Genomic DNA, 18,354 nt, shown 5'->3' with positions numbered 1-18,354 from the left:
ACGAGCTGCATTGGCCCTGGCCCTGTGAGGCACCAGGACGGATGCAATTTGTTCCTCCTTTAGCTGCCGTTCCCACCTAGGGAAATGAGGTGGTTTCCCTCCGTTGCCTTGGAGGGACAGAGATTGCACAGAGGACAGATAAGCACTGTTTATTCTTGCCAGTTCCAAGTAAGACTACAGATTGTATGGAAAGGCATGTATGTCTTAAGGCATAATTCATGTATTTCCATACTCTGGAGCCCTAGGAACTGTCCCTTAAATTCCAAAGGTTGCTTTAAAGCATGGGTAGGCAAACTAAGGCCCAAGGGCCAGATCCGGCCCAATTGCCTATTAAATCCAGCCCACGGACCATCCAGGAATCAGCGTGTTTTTACATGAGTAGAATGTGTCCTTTTATTTAAAACGCATCTCTGGGTTATTTGTGGAGCCTGCCTGGTGTTTTTACATGAGTAGAATGTGTGCTTTTATTTAAAATGCATCTCTGGGTTATTTGCGGGGCATAGGAATTCATTCATTCTTTTTTTCAAAACATAGTCCGGCCCCACACAAGGTTTGAGGGACAGTGGACCGGGCCCTGCTGAAAAAGTTGGCTGACCCCTGCTTTAAAGTGAGGTATCCAACCCTTAGTTGACTTACTCAAGTTTCTCCAACTTCAATGTTGCCTCCTGAATTGCTGTTTGAAGTCGCTGCTCTTTTTCCACAGCTGATTTCTGCAAAACAAACAAAAAACAAAAACAAAAACGGTTTACATTGCATGCAACTCAAAATGTGCACTTGGGTCTACAAAACAGTTTGATCTTACAGGCCAGAGAACTTGCATATTACCTGGGCCTGTGCTTAGGTCCCACTGAAGCAGGGACTGTTTTTAGCCTATAGTACTGTACTTTATACACTCAAGATTCCACGACTTTCTGAAGACAGTTGAATGTCATATAGAGTGATGACTGTCTGCAAGGTTCATTAACCTAGAGGCCTATCATGCTGGGGGAGTCAAAACCATGAGTGGCTCTTCCTAACTCCCACAGTGGAAATAGGAGCACTTTCCATACAGGGAGAATCGCTGCCGCTGCTGCTACAAAAGTAAGGTGTTCCAGCCCCCAGAGGTAAGAGGGCTGATTGTCTGAAGGGAAGGCAGCTGGGGAAAATATTTATTCACTTTCTTACATTTATATACTGCCTTTCTTCCACCATGGGACCCAAGGTGGCTAGCAAGGAGTTCACAGACATTCATGTACCCGGGCACTAACTGCACCCAGACCTGCTTCGCTTCAGCAAAGTGGCATTTCAGCCCCATCAGACCACATTGTGGTAGGCATATTTAGCAGAAGCATGAGGAGAAAGGCGCTGCAGTGCGGTACCTCTAGGTACAAGAACTGGGAAGAAACTCCTGCTGCCAGCTAGGGCTGGGGGATGTCTGGTTTTCAACATCACGATGCATCACCAGCCAAACATTGTGGTCTGGCAATACATTGCACTGCTGCATTGGCCCCAGCCAAGGCACTTTTCACCCCGGTGCCTCACCGCTGGAACAACACAGCTTGTTTGCAAGGCACAACTGGGGAGAGGGAGGGTTCCTGCCCCCCAGCTGAGCGAGCCCTGTACCTCTTCAGCTTGCATGTACATTGTACCCCCAGTGGTACGTTGCAGGTGAAACCACCGCCGAGTCCCTCTGCTACCAGCAGCCCGATGTTGAAAGCAGCGCTGGTAGCAGAGGGACTCAGGAGCAACATCAGTTTCACCTGCAATATGCCGCCAGGTAAAGCTGCCATCAGTCTGCCCCTTATACCGGTCCTGGGCGATGCCCCGTTACATCGCCGAGGCCTGCTACCAATTCTACTAAGCCCTGTCTCCAGTGACTGATGTGAGAACTCACATTGGATCTCCTCCTCCTGTTCTGAAAGAGAACCAACTGGGTAATCATCAGTCTGTGAAATTCAGATCCCCATATCCTTCCCTCACTGCCTTTTGGGTTTTGCCACACTTGTTAGTCTTTATATCCAGAGTCCTGTATCTTAACTAAAAGGTTGTTTAAAAGGGAATAATTTCATTAGGTGTGGATTTTTCTCTTAGTTCTGGCAATAAATAAATAAATAGGTGGCATTCCAAAAGAACAAGAACCCACCTGGCAATCCTGTATCTCCCTTGGCTTCCTACGCCATAACCACCAAGTCCCTAAACGTTGCCTCTGAAGTCCCTTTCTGCTGTCACCTATTACCCCTCCTATCTCTGTCAGAATCTTTTTCCCCTCCTTGACCTGCCTTTTGTTGAAACCCATGCGTCCACCACCCACTATTTCTCATAGTTGCTGTTGAAAGGAAGATTTGAGGTGTCCTGTAGAACAAAGAGCTGGTAGAGAGTTAGGCAAACTAAAGGAAGTAGGATCAACTTTCTAAACTGGGATATTTTTATCTTGCCTCCTGCTGTCCCACTTTCTGCCAAACTGACCTTTATTCAAAAGAAACTGAAATACTGCATATATCCTATTGCCCACAGCTTCATTTTGTCAGTACTAGTCTATGATTCTATGAAATGATGTTATAGAGTGATCTTTGTGTTGTGACATGCAAAGTCTAGAAACCCCAAACCCTGTAATTAATCTTACAAACGTGCTCTGGATTTCCAGGTAGACCTCACGACGCGAGTCACGGAAGAAAAGGAAGTTAATGAGGCCACTCAAAAAACGAGCTGTCCTCTTGGCTTCTGGAAGAGCAACATAAAAGGAAATGCTTTTGTAAGACATATGGGGCATACAATTTTTCAAATTCAAAAAGCCGCCTGAAGTTTAAACCCACAATAGATGGAATCTACCACATACAAATGATACGTAGAAACTCTGGAAGCCATGAATATCGTGTGCGGGGTACAATCAAGGGAGTTAATCATAAAGTTTCAGAAGAGAGATCCCCTTTGAGCTGGCCACAGCATGTCTAATGGAATATTTTCAGGAACTGTACATGTAGTTCTGCTATTGTTTTTTCAGACTTTATCCTAATGCTGTTGTTGGAAACTGCAATAAGAACCGGAAAACTGAACTTTCACAAAAAAATTCATCACAACTCCCGCCCAGTGACGTAGCGTGGGTTGTCAGCACCCGGGGCAAGGCAAGTAATTTGCGCCCCCTAACCCGTGGATTTGCGCCCCCTAACCCTAACCCCCAGATGTTGCGCCCGGCCCCCCCCGCACCCCCCACGCTACGCCACTGCTCCCAGTATCCCAATTCAACAGCCTAAAATTGTGGGAGGTGGGGTGGGTGAGTTTTAACTATTATCATGCAATCTTGCTAACCTTACTGAAAATCACCCAGAGATCAACACTAGCAGATCCTGATCAATCTCTGCAATAAACAATATGGCTCTTTTTGCACTTAGCACCAAGCCAAAACCAGGGCTTTACACAAATGCACAAGTTCCCAGAAATAAGAACGGCACCTATGCATTCTGCCCCCGCCATCTCCTGCTGCCATGCTACTAGAGCTAAGCCACGGTTTGGCTCAGTGTGTCATCCAAACCTGGATTCATAGTTTGCCCCCTCCAGACAAATCATGAATTGTAAACCAAGAACGAACCTTAATTACAGCTAAATTACTAAAAAAATGTGCAAGCTAGTGACTCTTATGGGCTCATTTATGTATTAAATATCTGTACTGCTTTTCATCTGAGGATCACAGGGTGGTTTGCAATATGAACACAAAAACACATAACACAGTAACTAACAAAACAATATTTACAGGGCTGTTGTAAAGATCCATCAGGAAAATGAATTAATTAAAACTTCAGTTTTCACGCTGGCGGGGTCGTAAGACGAGAGGAACATACTGGCATACATGGGGGGATGTATATATGCCATGCATGTACACAATTTCTAGAAGCAGGCTGCTATGGAGATTGGTATTATTGTTGGCAGGCAGGTCGCCTTGGACGCTAAGGCATGTCTCTTATCCGTTTTTGATGATAAAATGTTAAGGGAATAAAGTTCAGGACTTGTTTCCTCCTCCTGTAGCAAGATGCGCCTTCCGCTTGGCTGCAATTCTACCCTGTGACGGCAACAATTGTAACCGGAAGACCTGACTGGCCCAAGGTTCCCCCGTGATCTTTACAGCTTAACCAGCGATACAATAATCTTTATTGTCATTGTCCCATACAGAACGCCGAAACTGAAAATCTACATCAGACATTCAGAAACCAACTAGCCTGCTATCCCAGCCTGGTTAGCCCCCTAAAAACTCTGATACCCCATAATTAAAAACAATATACTCCCATAGAGATTACCTTTAAAGGTAAAGGGACTCCTGACCATTAGGTCCAGTCGTGACCGACTCTGGGGCTGTGGTGCCCATCTCGCTTTACTGGCCGAGGGAGCCGGCGTACAGCTTCCGGGTCATGTGGCCAGCATGACTAAGCTGCTTCTGGCAAACCAGAGCAGCGCACAGAAATGCCGCTTACCTTCCCGCCAGAGCAGTACCTATTTATCTACTTGCACTTTGACATGCTTTCAAGCTGCTAGGTTGGCAGGAGCAGGGACCGAGCAACGTAAACTCACCCCATCGTGGGGATTCGAACCGCCAACCTTCTGATCGGCAAGTCCTAGGCTCTGTGGTTTAACCCACAGTGCCACCCGCGTCCCTAGAGACTACCTTACACTGCGTTTAAAACCAAAATCGCATTTGAATAGAAACTGTTTCTCAGGCGGCTAGTCCTAGTCTTTATAACCCTGTACCTTCTTCCAGAAGGCCAAAGCTGAAAGAGATCATTTCCGGGGCGCACACTATCCTGCACTAATTTGAACCTGGGCCTCAGCAGTCCTAACAAACTGTAGGACAGGCAGTCGTGCAATAAAAATCCATGACTGCACAACACATCCTGGGTAGTGCTAGTGCGGAAATTCCCCCAGACGAACCCTTGCTGTGGGGAACACCGCAACTGCGAAACAGAATCCCAACCAAACTGCAACCAGTGAGCCCTCGGTGGCAATTCCCTCAAGATGAAACCGAGAATTGTCCAAGACACAACACATTAGAACACACAAGAGACATTAAAAGCTTACTTGGATTTAGAAGGTCAGCAATCTGGAAGTCGTTGACACGGCAGAGCGGAAAAAAGCGTTCCCTGTCAATTGTACAAAACATTAAGCATTTTTAAAATAGACTCTACATATACTTATAAACTTATAATTAGGGCAAACGATTAGAACCTGACAGATCTTTTAATGGGGTTACTCCCTAGTAAACATGTTTAGGATTGCAGATTTTATCTTAGCGCTCTGAATCCGAAGAATTAAAATTTGTTGTTTTTTAAATAAAGATATCTAGCAGAAACATGTGCTTAACTCTATGAAACACATTGCATGTGACACAGCACTTTGAAAAAGCTGTGGTGCAAAGCTAGGCTGAGTAGAACTTTGAACTCAGCTTGCAAATTTAGCAGAACAAGATCAGCCATTACACAAGATTTATGTATTTGAGAAAATGTATGCCCTGCTCTTCCCTCACTATTACAATGCCCAGTGTAGCTTCAAGAAAATTTAAAATTACAAAAATGAGTCATGAAAACAGTACAATAAAAGCAAGCAATGGGCACAACAGATTAAAAACACACTGAGGACGAAGGATCATTAAGCTATTAAAAACTCAACAGCCACAGCCTGCTGGAACAAAGAAAAGTTTTTTTTAAAGCATCAGGAGGGGCTAGATAGATCTCCTGAGCTAGGCAGCTCCATAACCCAGGCACAGCCACAATATCTATACCTGAACTCACAACACCTGCAACAAATTTAATGTCTTACTAGAATAAAAGATGAACACAATGAAAAAAATTGAATCAAACCATACAAAATACATTTGCAGATCCATTTCAAAGGATAAAAATGAGTTTACAGAATGTGATTTCAGCATACTCACATGTTAGTAAAGAGATTCGCTATTGGCAGGAAGCCATCAAAAATCTGGGGATATGGAGTTTCAAAGGACACTGGCATCTAAGAATATAACAGAATCAGTAAAGAGATGCAGTTTCTTTACTTAATTCTTCAGACAATCCTGCCGGAAAAAAATCTTTTTGTAACATTATTATCCGCTCACCCTCTCCTGGGGTGATGCGGCTTTTGCGGGCCAGTACCTTTACTGCCACCATCTGCCATACCGCTGTGGGTCTTGCTTCCGGTGACCAACAGGAGCCAAATGTCCAATCATGTGTGGATAGAGCATGTGGGCCTAAGGCTGACTCTCAGGAGTCTTCAGGACTCCCGGCATTTAAAAGCCAGAATGGCCCTCACTCAACACTTTGTTTTTCAATTGCCTTGCACCTTTATGGACTTTGCTGCGGTCATTACTGTCACCATATTTGGGTCCAGGCAGGAATTTCTCCCATCAGACAAACTGGGCCCGTCTGTGGGTTTCACCTTCCTTGCGGTGAGCCAGTGTGGTGTAGTGGTTAAGAGCGGTAGTCTCGTAATCTGGGGAACCGGGTTCGCGTCTCCGCTCCTCCACATGCAGCCGCTGGGTGACCTTGGGCCAGTCACACTTCTTTGAAGTCTCTCAGCCCCACTCACCTCACAGAGTGTTTGTTGTGGGGAGGAAGGGAAAGGAGATTGTGAGCCGCTTTGAGGCTCCTTAGGGCAGTGATAAAGCGGGATATCAAATCCAAACTCTTCTTCTTCTTCTTGCAGCCATCGTCACAACACAATGCCAACAGATATGGCATTTGGGTTGGTTCCTAGTCATTGGCAAAGAGGGAACTGGGAGCCTCTGCTTCCCCCTCCAGGGTGGTGGGGTATCCCATTAAAGGAATCCCAGGGAAGGGGCTTCTGTCCATAAGCCACAAACTTGACATGAGCCAACAGTGTGACACGGCAGCTAAAAAAGCCAATGCAATTTTGGGCTGCATCAATAGGAGTATAGCATCTAGATCAAGGGAAGTAATAGTGCCACTGTATTCTGCTCTGGTCAGACCTCACCTGAAGTACTGTGTCCAGTTCTGGGCACCACAATTCAAGAAGGACACTGACAAACTGGAACGTGTCCAGAGGAGGGCAACCAAAATGGTCAAAGGCCTGGAAACGATGCCTTATGAGGAACAGCTAAGGGAGCTGGGCATGTTTAGCCTGGAGAAGAGGAGGTTAAGGGGTGATATGATAGCCATGTTCAAATATATAAAAGGATGTCATATAGAGGAGGGAGAAAGGTTGTTTTCTGCTGCTCCAGAGAAGCGGACACGGAGCAATGGATCCAAACTACAAGAAAGAAGATTCCACCTAAACATTAGGAAGAACTTCCTGACAGTAAGAGCTGTTCGACAGTGGAATTTGCTGCCAAGGAGTGTGGTGGAGTCTCCTACTTTGGAGGTCTTTAAGCAGAGGCTTGACAACCATATGTCAGGAGTGCTCTGATGGTGTTTCCTGCTTCGCAGGGGGTTGGACTCGATGGCCCTTGTGGTCTCTTCCAACTCTATGATTCTATGATTCTAAGCCCAGGCAGGGGCTGAGGGCCACAGCACTACACAACGCAGCAAGACTGTGGGGTCGCATCCACTTGATGTATGTCATGGGTCAATCCTAGATTCAGCCTTGACCCCTGGTATCCCTCCAGCCTGCCTGCTGGATGGTGACTGATCCAGTGCCATGCCAAACTCACTGACATTTGCAATCAATAAAGTTGTGGACCAATTTTAACCCATAAAATGTAGCCTGTGGTTTTGGTCTACTGAGATGTCCTGATGTTCATGGCACCAAGGCACACAAAACTAAGCCGCTTCTGGCAAAACCAGAGCAGCGCACGGAAACGTCATTTACCTTCCCACTGGAGCAGTACCTATTTATCTACTTGCACTTTGACGTGCTTTCAAACTGATAGGTTGGCAGGAGCTGGGAGCTCACCCCGTCGCAGGGATTTGAACTGCCAACCTTCCAATCGGCAAGCCCTAGGCTCAGTGGTTTAGACCACAGTGCAACCCTTGTCTGCTATAACTCTGCATAAATACACAAGAGCTTCAAATTAGCATTATCTCCTGCGTTATGAAAATGACTGACTCTTCTGAGTGGGGAAGCCATGTTTGCTGTAATAGGCTAAGAATGCTGAAGACTCCTTAAGGCCTAATGTTATTTCTTGCCGCCTAAGCCAAACAACGGCTGCACTCACACACCACAGAAAGCCCTAGTGTGGATCCCAATAAACAAGGATCCCTGGTTTGGATGCAACACTATGTCACAGATTGTGGCTTGCTTTTCCTCCAACGTGAAAAAGGAGAGGCTAAATGGGCATAATTTGCTTGTGAGTGCTGAACAATTATTTATAGTTTACCACGACTGGCAAATATAGCAAATAAATTTGTTGTTTTTTAAGGTGCCCCAAACTCTTCACTAAAAATAACCACGGTTCCATTATACTCTGGATTCATTGCACTTTTCCCCACGTCCTGTTTATATACTTACCATATAAAAGTGTTCCAGGCGGATTCCATACACAACTTGCAAGGCTCTCATGAAGATCATCTGCAGCACTTCAGGCTAAGAAGAGGCGAAATTTTATTTGCCATGGCAAACCAGACTAAGTTTAGATTTTATTTATTTCACTTTCCACTGCCAGAGGCAATTTTTTTAACAAATGCATATATTTAATAATGCATTATTATTATTATTATTATTATTATTATTAATATGTTTAATAATTAATAATAGTATGTTTCTGCACAATAGCAACATTTGAATGCCACACTAAACCATGGGGAATGAGCTACAGGAAGCCTCAGGTTCACACTTCACCCTCATGACCACTACAAAAATAGAACATAAGAAATTTTAAAAACAGCCACAGATCTTAACTATGGCTAGTTGAAAGTCAGCTTGGTAATCCACAGTCTGACGCTGGTTGGTTTCCAAGTAGCAAGTATTAACATTAACCAGTTTGTTGGTCCAGATGATGCAACAAGCTATGGTTAAACAAACACAGAACAAAATGCTTCGAAACTCCTCCCTGAAGCGTGGGAAGCGGGTTTGTGGGTGCCAGTCCAATACTTGCTGCATCTCATTGATATTACACTAGCCATATGGAAGATGGAGCAAGCTTATTTTTTTCCTGATCCAGAGGCTAGAACACAAAGAGATTCAAGTAACAAGAAAGGAGATTCCAACTAAACATCAGGGAGGTCTTTCAGAAAATAAGAGCTATTCAACAGAGGAATGGACTCTTTAAGAAGTTGCTCAACTCCTTCCTTGGAGCAGAGGGTGGATGACCACCTGCCACGGCTGCTTTAGGTGAGATTTCTGCATTGCAGGGGGTTGGACAAAGATGACTCTTGCGGTCCCTTCCAACTCTACAATTCTACCCCCTGAGCTGGGTCTGTTTTGCCATACAGTCATACACAGCACTAGCATAGCGGTGAGTTAAAGCGACATATATTTACATGCAAACAGCTACTTTGGCTAAATTCACTCATTCTGGGAGGGAAAAATCAAATGCGTATTTTACCCACCACAGTGCTGCACTTTGATTCTGTGCCATAAATCCACTCTCTTACAGCACTTACCTTGACGTTTGGAAATAAGTCACCCTTGGAGAAGGTTTTGGCCTCGTTTGCTGTGAGCAAGCAGCTGCGGATGTGTGTGATGATGTCATTCTCACTGTACCTTGGAAAGGTGCAGTTATCCATCTTGTAAGGCGGTCTGCTCTAAAAAGAAAGTCAAGTACAACTTTTAAACCGCTGCCAGGTGGGGAGGTGGGAGGAATCAACAACCAGTTTCTGCAGTCCCTGCCCAAATTCTCTCATCAACCTTTGTGAAATGTATGTGTGCAAAGGGGTTGATACCGAACAGGTGATTGCTTATTTTTAATTTCAGGGGTTCTTGGAAGTGGGAGCTATTGGGGGGGGGCGGTTAAAGGTTTCCCTCCTGCCTGCTTATTTTGCCCATGTTGTGTGTTTCTTTTCTTTTCTTGAATTTTTATGCTGCGATGTTGGGACCGAGAGCTGCCTGTGACTTTAACTAATACAGTGGTACCTCAGGTTAATTACTTAATTCGTTCCGGAGGTCCGTATTTAACCTGAAACTGTTCTTAATCTGAAGTACCACTTGTTTAGATAAGGCTGGGCAACCAAAACAAAAACAAGGCAACCTCATTTATCAGTGTCATGGAATTGTGTTTAAATGTTAGTGTATGGTTCTGCTTCATAGCAGCACTTTAACACCATTAAACACTTAATAAAGAAAAAGAAAAGTTTCACTGGAATAATAATAATAATAAACCTTGTTCAACAAAAAGCCAAAAACAAGGTAGCGTCATTTAAGCAGTGCAGTGGAATTGTGTTTAAATGTTAGCCTATGATTCTGCTTCATAGCAGCACTGTAACACCATTAAACACCTAAAAAAGAAAAGTTCCACCGGAATATTAATAAATCGTGTTCAACAAAGAGAAAAAGCAAGGTAGTGTCATTTAAGCAGTGCAGTGGAATTGTGTTTAAATGTTAGCCTATGGTTCTGCTTCATAGCAGCACTGTAACACAATTAAACACTTAAAAAAGAAAAAAGAGCTTCACTGGAATAATAAGAAGCAAAATAAAATAATATGAATAATAATAATAATAATAAAAACCCAATATAACAACAGCAGCAGCAGCAGCAGCAGCAGCAATAAACTATGTTCGCGGTGGGGAGCTATAACAATAATACTAATAATACTAATCCATGTTTTTGGGGAGGGGGCCTCTTTCTGGCTCCTGCCGAAAAACATTCCTACCCGGAGGCCTATGAAGTCGCCGTTTTATCCTCGCCTGTCTGTTTGCCGCAACCGAGCAGCGGAAGTTCCTCTCTCGGGAAGCGCGGCCTCCTCGGCGCTGAAGCCTCCCTTCTTCAAGCCCGGACGAGCCGACGCCTCCTCTTCGGCGGTTTGAATTTGGCGGGTAACGCCTCGCGTACGCGCGCACAAACACCAGCCCGGCGTCTCAGATGACGTCACGCCCAATCAGCGGCCCGGCTCGTGTCGTTCCGCTGCTTCCCTCGCTCGCGCGTGCGTGCGTTTGCGTCTTGCCGTTGACGTCACGCCCAATCGGCTGCCGAGAAGCCTTTTGTTTTCTCGCTTACCTTCTCTCCTCCACGCCCCCTCCCCCGCTATTCGGTCCTTGAAAGTAACACGTGTCAGGATTTCTGTTGACCGCCCTCAGATTTAAAAAGGTTTTTTTTAAAAAAAACATAAGTTAAAAAGAGTGGAAGTTACGAGACAAAGGGGGGGGGAAGGAGGTGGGGAAATTTCTCCGCTCTTTATTTTCCTGACGAAGCTGTGTTCATTCTACTCAGCTGCCAGGAGGGTTTTCCTCTCTTGCCTCTGGTGTCATGGCGGCGGAAATTCACGGAGTAGAGTGACGAAAAGGTCAAAGGGAAGAGAGCAGTGCTCTGAACACTGAATTCCCTTCCTGTTTTCATTTATTTTATCTTCCACCTCGCGGGGAACAACAACAACAACAACAACAACATAAATTAATAATAATTTTATTATTTATACTCTGCTGAGCAACCTTGGGAGCTTACAACACATAAATTGTAAAACATTAGACATTAAAAATTTCCACACACAGGGTTGCCTTCTGATGTCTTCTGTAAGTGAAATAGGGGAGTAATAATAATAATAGAAATAAAATTTTATTTATATCCCGCCTTCTCCAGCCAAAGCCGGGCTCAGAGCGACTAACAACAGTAAAATAATACAACATTCTAAAATCATTTCATTACAAAATCCGTTCAAATCAAATTAATGGCAACTATTGGGCTAGAGTTCTGTGAGGATTGCCGAAGGCTGTGCCCTGGCCAAAGGCATAGTGGAATAGCTCTGTCTTGCAGGCCCTGCAGAAAGATGTCAAGTCCCACAGGGCCCTAATCTCTTGTGATCTTCTCTGATTTTTATATGTATATAATAGTTGCTGTAACTGAGACTGTTAACCCTGGGAATGCCTTTCCCACCTCCTGTCTGGGTTTGGGGGGGGGGGGCTTTCTCCCCTTCCTTATTTAATTCCCACAACAACCCTGAGATGTAGATTAGGCTGAGGGGATGACTGGCCCAAAGTCGCCAAGTGAGCTTCATGGCCAAGCGGGGATTTGAGTCCTGGTTTCCCCAAGTCCCTGTCCAACACACTGAGCGCCACACTATGCTGACTCCCTGTCTATTTACCTGGGGAAAATATTCCAAAACAAGGCTAGATTTAAGATGCTACAGCCACAGGGTGTCACTGTTGTATTTTTTCAGTGTCTATCCACTTGGCATTTGGGAAGACAGGCAAACTAATGTCAGTGTACTGGAAGAAGCAAAGATCAGTGTCAAAGCAATGATTCTTCAACATCAACTTCGTTGGACTGGTCATGTTGTGTGGATGCCTGGTTATCATCTTCCACAGCAACTACTCTATTCCAAACTTTAAAATGGAAAGTATAATGCTGGTGGTCCACAAAAGAGGTTTAAAGACTCTCTCAAGGCAAATCTTAAAAAATGTAGTATAAACACTGACAATTGAGAAACACTGGCCTGCGAGCGCTTCAGTTGGAGAACAACCTTTATCAAAGGTGTTGTGGACTTTGAAAACGCTCAAACTCAGGATGAAAGGGAGAAATGTGCTAAGAGGAAGGCACGCTTGGCAAATCCTCACCATTATCAACTCCCGCCCAGAAACCTATGTCCCCACTGTGGAAGGATGTGTGGATCCAGAATTGGCCTCCACAGTCACTTACAGACTTGTTGTTATGTTCATGGAAGATGATCTTACTCAGCTACGAGTGATCGCCAAAGAATCCACTCAGAGGCAGTTAGTCTTGGGGGAATCTCTATGACTTCTTCTGGTGCCACTCCAATATAAGATTTGGAGCCACAGGGAACAACACCCTGCTGCATATGTCTTGCATATGTCTTGTCAGGAGGCAGTTGGAGGATGGATGGCGGCGAACAAATGAAGGTTGAATCCTGACAAGACAGAAGTACTTTTCTTGGGGGACAGGGTGTGGGTGGGTGTGGGGAACTCCCTGATCCTGAATGGGGTAACTGTGTCCCTGAAAGACCATGTGTGCAGCCTGGGAGTCATTTTGGACTCACAGTTGTCTATGGAGGTGCAGGTCAATTCTGTGTCCAGGGTAGCTGTCTACCAGCTCCATCTGGTACGCAGGCTGAGACCCTGCCCGCCCGCAGACTGTCTCGCAAGAGTGGTACATGCTTTGGTTATCTTCTGCTTGGACTACAGCAATGAGCTCTACGTGGGGCTACCTTTGAAGGTCACTTGGAAACTGCAACTAATCCAAAATGCGGCAGCTAGACTGGTGACTAGGACTGGCCACCGGGACCATATAACACCGGTCCTGAAAAATCTTCATTGGCTTCTAGTACGATCCCGAGCACAATTCAAAGTGTTGGTGCTGACCTTTAAAGCCTTAAATGGGCCTCGGCCCTGTATACCTGAAAAAATCTGCAGGACTGAAAAAAAGGAATCTGAACAATCAGTTTGTTCAGAAGCACCCTCAGCCAAAGGCAAGCAGTACATGTAGGTTTTGGGTTTTGTGGAATGAAAGCATGCAAATATGCTTAAATAGATATCGTCTCATTTCGAAGTTTTACTGAAATCCACATTGAAGAAGCTGAATTTCAGTGTTCTGTTGCAAGGTTTTATGGGATGCTATCTATTTGAAAAGATAAAGTGACGAGGAAATGGGACGGACAGGCTAAATATTAGAGTTTAGCAAAGGACGAAAGGATTTGCTGAAGAGAGTTGGTGCACTTGAGAATTATCTCAGCTTATCTCATCCTCACTCACTGAGTCTGGGAATGGATTGTCTATGTCCAGCTCTGGTACATTCAGCAGATACTTGTTTTTATGGAAGGCTCCCACGTCTTTTTCTGCCATTCCTACTTCCCATATGGGAAAATCAGGAGCCGTCTTTAACCAGTAGTCTTCCATGGGACTTTTTCCAGTGAACCACCACTCCTAGGAGAAATAAGGAAACAGGAACTGCTCAGAATGTTACTTGAGAGAGTCCATTTGGGATAGAGAGAGAGGAGTGGAGAGGAATCCATCTTTTGCCTGGTACTATCTCTGCACCTTAGAATTGTGACACAGTTGTGAAAGAGCCACTTTCTGGCTAGCACACCACTCTGCTTGGTGGGAATTGACAAGGAACATAGCCGGTGCTATTTTTATAGGGAAAGAGGTGTCAGAACTCACCATGAACTCCTTCCTTGCTGGGACTGAGTTCTGGCAGAAAAAAAGGTTCCTAGCATATCACATGGAAAAGAGCAGGCTGCGCAAGATATGAAGCCACTCTGATGTTTAATCATGTGCAATTGAGGTTTTTCAAAGTTGTTGCCTTTTTATTAAGAAATACAGATCAGTCAAAATTCCGCGCCAGCCATGCCATTCTGTATCTAGTCATTTCCCAGGAATATTGGTGCAATCTCAGGATTGTCCCATTTATATCTATATCTATATCTATATCCCCTATTTCATTTACTCCCAATCTGTTACATACCACCATGTTATTCTTGGGCATCACTAATAATAATAATAATAATAATAATAATAATAATAATTTTATTATTTATATCCCGCCCATCTGGCTGACTTTCCCGGCCACTTTGGGTGCCTTACAACATGTCTAAAAACATAATGAAAACATTCTTAAAAACGTCTCTAAACAGGCCTGCCTTCAGATGTCTTCTAAAAGTCAGATAGTTGTTTATTTCCTTGACATCTGAAGGGAGGGCATTCCACAGGGCGGGCGCCACTACCGAGAAGGCCCTCTGCCTGGTCCATCGTCCATTGTCCCTGGAGAAATATTTTTTACTGACTGGCGATCTCAAGACTTTACCTTGGTAATTTCCAGCCAGGATTGCTCCAAATGGTTTCCATACATCTCGCTGTCCTTGAATGCCTTCTCAAGGAAGCTTTGGCTGTTTTCGTCCTGCCCAAGCATGAGTTGGACGTAGGCCTTCATATGGTAAACCCTGGAATAGTAGACGGGGCTTGTGGAGCACTGCGTAATTGCTTGTTCCAAATTCTAATGGGAGCAATAGGAGAATCATGCCAGGCAGAGTCAGAAGAACGGCGAGGTTGAATAGGAGAAGAAGGTTGGGAAGCAAAGACAAAACACGACTTCTCCCTTTTTAGTTCGCACAAGACAGGGAGCCAAACTGCTGTCCAAACCGTGGCTTGCGATGAAGCCCTCACCTCACTAAAGACAAACTGTAGCCAAGGTTTGTTCTTGGATGCAGCTCAGGGTTAGCGAGGAGATAGCGTAACCGCAGGTCACAGCTCAGGCAATAAACCTCAGCTTTGCTCAGTATGGTGAGGAGCAAAAAGCCAAGGAGAAGCAACATAGCCCATCTCAGAATCAGCTGTTTGGTGGCCATTATCTTGTATTTAATGCCTTGCAAAAGTATAGTCTCAAGAGGCTAAGGGAGACAATACATGCTGTGACTCCTATACTGTAAAGGTAAAGGGACCCCTGACCATTAGGTCCAGTCGTGACCGGCTCTGGGGTTGCGCCGCTCATCTCGCTTTATTGGCCGAGGGAGCCAGCGTTTGTCCGCAGACAGCTTCCGGGTCATGTGTCCAGCATGACTGAGCCACTTCTTGCAAACCAGAGCAGCACACGGAAACGCTGTTTACCTTCCTGCTGGAGCGGTACCTATTTATCTACTTACACTTTGTGCTTTCAGACTGCTAGGTTGGCAGAAGCTGGGACCGAACAACGGGAGCTCACCCCGTCGCAGGGATTCAAACTGCCGACCTTCTGATCGGCAAGTCCTAGGCTCTGTGGTTTAACCCACAGCGTCACCCGTGTCCCTTGGCGTACTGTAGGGGACTCTTAATTTCAGTACTTAAGACAGAGAAAATTTCCAGAGCCCACCTCCAAGCCCTTACCTTTGTGATCTTGTTGCGCATCTCACGAGCCTTCCCGGGCCTTTCCTCGATACATTTCCTCAGCAGCAGAGCCTCACACTCCACAAACTTGCAGAATCCATGGTTAGCATAAAGCGACGCGCTCGTTCTCCTCACCAACCTTCTCGCCTGTTCAAACAGCTCCATAAAGTCATCCCACTCTTGAAGTCTGCCACACCTGCAAGACGGAGCGATGTCGGTTACAGGTCAAGAGGAGAGTCCTCTTTCTAAAGCTGTAGACTCTAAGCTCCAATTTCCAGCACAAAAGGACAATACAGTGGTGCCTCGCAAGACGAAATTAATTCGTTCTGTGAGTTTTTTCATCTTGCGAATTTTTCGTCTTGCGAAGCACGGTTTCCCATAGGAATGCATTGAAACGGTTTCCCATAGGAAAAGGAAACAAACTTGCAAGACGTTTTCGTCTTGCGAAGCAAGCCCATAGGGAAATTCGTCTTGCGAAGCAACTCAAAGAACGAAAAACTCTTTCGTCTTGCGAGTTTTTCGTCTTGGAGGTACCACTGTAGATCAAAAATACTGTCAGAGGCGGATTTAGGGCAACGCAATCAGATTCCTCACAAAGGGTTCAGAGGCCAAGTGGACGCCTTTCCGCCATATTCCCAAAGGCCAGTAAGCACTTGCTTTGGGAAGGGGGACTACAGCGCGAGGGTGCTGACATGTCCTAGAATCCCCCCTTCTTCTTCCTAAGAGGCACCGGGACACCACTGCTGCTGCTGCACTGTGAGTTGGGAAGGCCGCTCCCTCCTCAGGCTGATTCCACCAGGCCCAGGGGGCGGGGCCCAGACTGACTCATCACCGCCACAGCTTAAGAGGCCTCATGAGGCACCGGGACACCACTGCTGCTGCTGCACTGTGAGTTGGGAAGGCCTGGCTTGTGTGACGGAGACCTGGGTGCGCGAAGGGGAAACTGTTACCTTTCAGGGCTCTACCATCGCCATCGATCCCCGGCATTGAATGTGTTGGCCTAGTGTGGGGCTCCAAGGTGAGCTTGGCTGTCTGGCTGGTGTACCGGCCACCTAGCGCACCAGCAGCCACCCTGTCAGGCCTGTTGGAGGCGGTGGCCGACTGGGCCTTGGAGTTCCCCAACCTATTGGTACTGGGGGACTTCAACATCCATGCTGATGCCATTCCCTCATCACAGGCTTTGGACCTGGTGTCTTCCATGGCGACACTAGGGCTCTCCCAGTTTGTTTCGCGCCCCACACATAAAGCAGGCCACACGCTGGATTTGATCTTTGGCGCCGGTATAGATGTGATCATGTCTCCTTCGATTAAGGTGCCATGGTCTGATCACTACACTCTGAAAGCCAGGATTGACTTTCCACCCCCACCCCACCCTGCTTAGGTGGCGAGCCGATTTGGGCTCGCCCGCAGAGGCTGATGGACCCTGATAGATTCCGCCAAGCCTTGCGGGACCTTGCTCCCCCTGGCGACTCATTGACTGAGCTTGTTGAGGGCTGGAATATCCAGCTCCTAGCAGCCATCGATGAGATCGCACCTAGGCGCCCTCTGCGACCCCGCAGAAACCGGGCTCCCTGGTTTACCGAGGAGCTTCGGAAAATGAAGCGGGACCTCAGACGGCTAGAGCAAGTATGGTGGGGTGCCCGTGACGGAGCTTCAAGAACATCTTATAGGGTTTTTATGAAAACCTACGAGATGGCAGTGAAGGCCGCTAAGAAGTCCTACTTCTCTGCCTCCATTGCCTCCGCTAGCTCTCGCCCGGCGCAATTGTTTAGTATAATTAGGTCTTTAACGTCCCTTGAAGGACAGCCAAATTTAAATAACAATTCGACACACAGTTGCGAGGCATTTGCGAGCTTTTTTGCGGAGAAGGTCCTGTTGCTCCGCCATGACCTCCCTGCCAATTTGGATACAATAAAGGAACTGGAGGCCCCTCGACTGTCCTCGGGTCCAGTATTGGACCACTTTGACTGGATATCCCCAGCCGATGTGGACAGACTCCTCCAAGCTGGAAAGTCCACCACTTGTCCTCTTGACCCGTGCCCGTCCTGGCTGATTAGAGCGTGTCCAGACGAGGTGCGGGCCCCCCTGGGTCATATCATCAATTTGTCCCTTGGCACTGGGATATTCCCAGGGGAACTGAAGGAGGCAGTGGTGCGTCCGCTCTTAAAGAAAACATCATTAGATCCTTTAGATCTATCCAATTACCGCCCGGTTTCGAATCTTCCATTCCTGGGTAAGGTGATTGAGAGAGTGGTTGCTGAACAGCTTGGTAGGTTTCTGGATGAAACATCTGCTCTCGATCCATTCCAGTCCGGCTTCCGCGCTGGTCATGGGACCGAGACGGCTCTGGTCGCCCTAACAGATGATCTCCGCAGGCAGCTGGATCGAGGCGGGTCGGGGCTGCTGATTCTTCTAGACCTGTCAGCAGCCTTCGACATGGTCGATCATGAACTTCTGGACCACCGCCTTGCCGAC

General features: G+C 46.2%; 2 protein-coding genes across 4 annotated transcripts in view; both read right to left on the bottom strand.

Annotated features, from left to right (window-relative positions):
* Positions 1-10,890, bottom strand: part of NUF2 (NUF2 component of NDC80 kinetochore complex) — a 28,410-nt gene extending 17,520 nt beyond the window's left edge. Inside the window, exons 1-7 of the mRNA XM_082225525.1 lie at positions 10,725-10,890; positions 9,519-9,659; positions 8,425-8,499; positions 5,897-5,973; positions 5,044-5,105; positions 2,603-2,700; positions 637-710 (exon numbers count right to left, since the gene is read on the bottom strand). Coding sequence (XP_082081651.1) covers positions 637-710; positions 2,603-2,700; positions 5,044-5,105; positions 5,897-5,973; positions 8,425-8,499; positions 9,519-9,641 — 509 coding nt within the window. The 5' untranslated portion in view covers positions 9,642-9,659; positions 10,725-10,890. The remainder of the gene's footprint in view (positions 1-636; positions 711-2,602; positions 2,701-5,043; positions 5,106-5,896; positions 5,974-8,424; positions 8,500-9,518; positions 9,660-10,724) is intronic.
* A 2,668-nt stretch (positions 10,891-13,558) lies between these two features.
* ADCY10 (adenylate cyclase 10) overlaps positions 13,559-18,354 on the bottom strand; it is a 74,705-nt gene continuing 69,909 nt past the window's right edge. For all 3 annotated transcript variants that reach the window (XM_082225403.1, XM_082225404.1, XM_082225402.1), the window contains 3 exons: positions 15,880-16,075; positions 14,825-15,013; positions 13,559-13,944 (listed from right to left, as the gene is read on the bottom strand). In XM_082225403.1, coding sequence (XP_082081529.1) covers positions 13,750-13,944; positions 14,825-15,013; positions 15,880-16,075 — 580 coding nt within the window. In that variant the 3' untranslated portion in view covers positions 13,559-13,749. The remainder of the gene's footprint in view (positions 13,945-14,824; positions 15,014-15,879; positions 16,076-18,354) is intronic.

The sequence above is a fragment of the Podarcis vaucheri genome (assembly GCF_965113315.1).
Source record: "Podarcis vaucheri genome assembly, chromosome: 6".
Classification (NCBI taxonomy): Eukaryota; Metazoa; Chordata; class Lepidosauria; order Squamata; family Lacertidae; genus Podarcis; species Podarcis vaucheri.
This window is presented reverse-complemented; position numbering and strand designations above follow the sequence as displayed.